The following is a 5,036-nucleotide window of genomic DNA, read 5'->3' on the forward strand; positions in this document are numbered from 1 at the left end:
TTTTTTGCCCCAGAATATCTTATGGAAGAGGACTTTGCTTTATAGGTTTTTAAGGTAAAAGATTTACCTCTGCTGGATAATCATTGCAAGGTGCATAAAAGTTAACTGGTAATTTTTTTCAACCTGTTGACAGAACAGGGCTACAGGGAGTAGATGGGTGTGTGGGAGTAGAGACAGAAGCTGAGGGCCTTCAGAGTTAGTATAGGTGGGTAGGATTAGGATAGGGATCAAATATGTTTTCTAATCAGAGGAGATGTGTTTTCCTGTAGATTCTAACTCAATCTTCTGGCTGTCTTCTTGAGAGATTTCTAAGGGCTTGAGAGTGGGTTCTATAGCATGATAAAGCAGAGGCCCAGGCTAGGAGATCTGGTAGGCTTTAGACCCAGTTCTGTCCCTAACTCATTGTGTGGTTTCTAACTACTCATTTAACCTTTCTGCCTCAGCTTCCTCACTTACAATATGAAGATCCACTTTCTCCCCTTTCTTAATTAATAAATTGAGTTGATTGTGAATTTCAATCTCTGCTTCCTTTTCTACCTTAGTTTGTGAATTGAAAACTCCAACAATGAGTGAATTTCTTAGCGGCCTGGAGAGCTCAGGGTGGTTAAGACACATTAAAGCTATTATGGATGCTGGAATTTTCATTACAAAGGTAATAATCAGGACTTTTAAAATTTGCACTGACTTTAATTATGTGATATGTTGAAGTAGTAGTGTGCCATGGTGGAAAGAATATTAAAAAGAAACCTAGTTTCTAGATTCAGCTCTGCCACTGATTTACTGTGTGCCCTTGGGCAAGTCTCTTTTCTTCTCTCTGTCTCATCTTTGAACAAAAGTCTAATGATGTAACTTTCGGGCAGCTGCAGAATTCTTTAGGAATATGATTAGCTCTCTCCTCCACTGGAAAAATGAACATATGATGATGCATACAGAAAATGAACCTTAATTTCAGGGGGTCCACAGACCCCTGAACCTCACATTAAAAACACTTAGGTGATCTCTAATTGATAATTGATAATAATTGATCTCTAGTTCAGTTATTCTGTGATGTATTTTTATGTTGATTCTAAGTTATCAAATACAAGAGTGAGTGTGACATAAATGCAGAGCTTATATATCTTTGAGTTTTCAGAACTCTGAGTACAAAGACCTATTTTTTTAAACTCCTTTGTATAGATCTGCCTCTAAATGCAGCCTAGTCAGGCTTTGTCACCCTGTATTTATGCTGACTTATTTATTTTCTGATCTCTGGGACCCTAGGCTCTGTAGCCTTTGTTAAGTGGTTTGTTTTCTTAAAAAATAAATAAAAAAAAAAAAATCAGTGTATATTTTCTCATTTTAACATTTTTTTTTTTATATATATTCCTACAAGAGAACTCTCCCTCTTCATCCCACCCCCATTATTTGGTAAAAGTAAAGGTGATATTGACTTTTCATCCATCTGCTGTTAATTTTCTCAGTTGAAGGCAATGTTATATATATGTTATATATAGGCTCTGGCTTAAAAGGTTTGAAGATTGTATATAATTAACTGCCTTAAATATCCAAACCCTAATATCCTACCTTTTTGCTTTCCTAGTCCTGTTGCCTGTACTTTTCATTGTTATTAATGTTCACTATGTGACCCTGTCACTTGTTTCAAGCCCACTCTTCTAACAATTCTTTGTACTATTCCTTTCTCATAGATTCTACATCAATATATCTATAGTTCCTTCTGAAACCAAATTTATTAGACCAAAGATAGTGAGGATAGAGGGGAAGGAGATTTGAGAGACAGTACAGCCTTATAAATATTGGTTGAATTAAAATGAGTGACCAAAAAGATAGGCTTGGATTACACAGTGTTTCTGTGTTCCCTATCTCTATTACCACCTATCAAGTATCCCAGGCTTGAGAACCTCAGTTAGCCTTAAATTCTACCTCTTCTCCTCCATCTGGCTGTTGCCAAGTCCCATGTGTTCTGCTTAACAAGTGTTTCTCAAATCTGTCTTTTCTTCCCAGTCTCTGCTGCAACTTCTGTAGTTAAGATAGCCACCATTCATTGCCCACAGTATAATAACTTCTTAACTGTTTTACTTGTCTCTAGTATTCTCTCTCTAGTTTGGCAACCAAATTGCTACTAAAGTTATTTTTCTTGAACATGTGTGATCATGTCACTTTAAACTCAAAATCCTCCATTGGTTATCAATTCTATTGCCAGTAAGACCCCGTAAGCTTGACATTCAGAGTCTTTCACAATCTTGCCCCAACTTGGCTGTAGTGGACTTCTTGCGTCTCTAATATACTATGTTACTTCTTTTTCTCTCTCTTCTTTTTCAAATGTTTATTTTATTTACTTATTTTCTCATAAAAAAGCAATGTATGTACATTATCAAAGAAGTAAACATTTCAGAAATATATAACATAAAATGTAAACATTCTCCATAGTTTGTCCCACAACATACATACATCACTGATGGTAGTTTAATGTTTATGCCCCTCAGTCAGCACTGTCCATTTGAACTTTATGTGATGATGGAAATGTTCTGTATCTGTACTATCTAATACAGTACCCACTACATGTGGAAATTGAGCACTTGAAATGTGGCTAGTGAGACTGAGGAACTGAATTTATGATTTTATTTAGTTTTAACAAATTCAAATTTAAGTAGCTATAGGCTAGTGACTACCATATTGGACAGTGCTGCTGCTCTAGAGTTTTTCAACATATAGAGTTACACATATTAATACTTTTAAAAATGAGCTCATACTATGCATACTGTTTTTTTCTTTTTGAGACTGAGTTTTGCTCTTGTTTTCCACACTGGAATTCAGTGGCGTGATCTTGCCTCACTGCAACCCCCGCCTCCCAGGTTCAAGGGATTCTGTTGCCTCAGCCTCCCAAGTAGCTGGGATTACAGGAGCATGCCACCATGCCTGCCTAATTTTTGGGGTTTTAGTAGAAATGGGGTTTCGCCATGTTGGCCAGGCCCGTCTCGAACTCCTGACCTCAGGTGATCCGCCCGCCTCAGCCTCCCAAAGTGCTGGGATTATAGGTGTAAGTCACCACGCCCGGCCCATACTGTTTTTTAATTGACTTTTTGTACTTACTGTTTAATGAGCATTTTTAAAGATAGTTCAGTCAGTCCTACATCATTCTTTTCAGCAACTATGTTATATTCCATTGTGGTAATCTACCTTCGTCCCCTGTTGATAGAAAATTTAGTTGTTCCTAATTTTTCACGAATGCAGATATTGCTGCATCAAATACCTTTAAACATATATCTTTATAGAAATGAATTTTCGGAGTCAAAGAGTATGAATGTTTCAAATTTTAATAGATGTGGCCAAATTGCCCTCCAAATAGGTAGTACCAGTTTCCATTCCTGCCAAAAGTGCCTATTTTTCCATTTTGGCAGCAATGGTTAAATCAATCTTTTTGCTCTTTGCCAATGTGATAGGTGATAAATTTTATATCGTTTTAATTTGTGTTTCTTTAATCATTAGTGAAATCCAGCATCTTTTTCTGTCCACCAGTGACTTTTGACTCCATTTGGAGCCCTAAACAAAGAACATGGTTGCTACTGTCATGCTCTGCTACTACTTGAGGTGTCTGCTTAACTGAGAAGTTAAAAAGGTTGAAAAACTTTTTTCCACATCTCTTTAACTCCTTTTTTACCTGCAACCCGACTACCTTTCTAGGAATATCATTTTTTCTTGTACCCCTATTACAAAGATTACTCATTCTCCCAAATCATATGATCCACACTGCCCAGGGCAGTTTCACTATTCTTCTTGCTCCTTACAAAAGCCCCTCCTCCTTTCAGATCTATTTCATTTAGCTATACTACCCTCTACACTTCCTAGTTACTCTTCCTCTTTCGTTAAGGATGTTGGGAACAGCCTTGCCACCTTTTCTGTCTTGGTTCTTCCCCTCATCTGAAGAAATTTGAATGTCAACGTACAACTTATCAAACATTCTGTACTTACTAGTTCTTTGAACTTTTATAATTCCAACTTTCGCATCTTTAATCCAGCTAGCATAGTTCTTCTCTCTCTTGGAAACCTCTGCACTTTTAACTCCTCTTTTCCCAAACTTATTCTTTCTCCCCTGTATACCAAGACCTGGTGGTGTAGCACTTCATCCATTCTACCTTGTCCTTATCCTTCCACTCTACCTGCCCTGCTAGCCACAGTCATTCTTTGCTCTTACCACCTGACCTCTAAGCATTGCTGCAAATAAATAAATCCCATAGACATGTTAGTTGGTACTATCACAGATTTATGCCTTGTAGTCGTAGCTGCGGTTCTGTAATCAAAGGGCCACAGAACAGTTATTTTATGTGTACCTGGTTGGCTCCCAGTCCTGTTTCACCAGGCAGATATTCCTTGTGCCTTGCTTTCAAACTGGCTACACCATGGTAACACTCCTCTCTATAAGCACATATTGAAACGTGTCCTTCTTTATGAAAAAATGCATATGACACCTCTTCTTCTCACTATTATCCTTACCAACTTCTTTTCTATCTCAGAGGATATGGTGCTCCATCTTCTGTGTAAGGATACTCACTCTACCTATATTCGAAATTCCATCTCTTCCTACTTTAAGGAACCAACTCTATCAGTTAAACCTCTTTGTTCTGCATTTTCAATGTGTTCTTTTCAACTGGCTTCTTCCTTCAGTACTATGCTCAAATATTTTCTGATTCCTAAAGAAAAAGTACTTTTTCAATCTTCTTCTAGCTACTGCCCTCTTTCCTCTTGGTTAGAGCCTTCTGAAAAGTAGTTGATTTCTCCTATTAGTAATTCATCTCCCTTCACCTTTCAGTCCTCTGTGATCCTATTTTCATACAATTATTGTTGTTCTTGCAGAGGTCTTATGACCTTTGACTTGTAAAATCTAAGAGTCACTTTTTAGTCTTCACTCTATTTTAACTTCTCTGCTGCATTTGGCACTGTTCACTCCTTTTCACTTTGAACCCTTTTTGTAGTTCTGACTTTTATCCAACTACTCCCTCCTGGCTTTCTACCTTTTAGGCTTTTTTTTTTTTTTTTTT

General features: G+C 37.3%; 1 protein-coding gene across 2 annotated transcripts in view; it reads left to right on the forward strand.

The window, feature by feature from the left end:
* Positions 1-5,036, forward strand: part of MTMR8 (myotubularin related protein 8) — a 142,505-nt gene that overhangs the window by 56,490 nt on the left and 80,979 nt on the right. For both annotated transcript variants that reach the window (XM_037732667.1, XM_017512151.2), the window contains exon 8: positions 543-652. In XM_037732667.1, the coding sequence (XP_037588595.1) occupies positions 543-652 (110 nt within the window). The remainder of the gene's footprint in view (positions 1-542; positions 653-5,036) is intronic.

The sequence above is a fragment of the Cebus imitator genome, unplaced genomic scaffold, assembly GCF_001604975.1.
Source record: "Cebus imitator isolate Cc_AM_T3 unplaced genomic scaffold, Cebus_imitator-1.0 Scaffold463, whole genome shotgun sequence".
In the NCBI taxonomy this organism is placed as follows: domain Eukaryota; kingdom Metazoa; phylum Chordata; class Mammalia; order Primates; family Cebidae; genus Cebus; species Cebus imitator.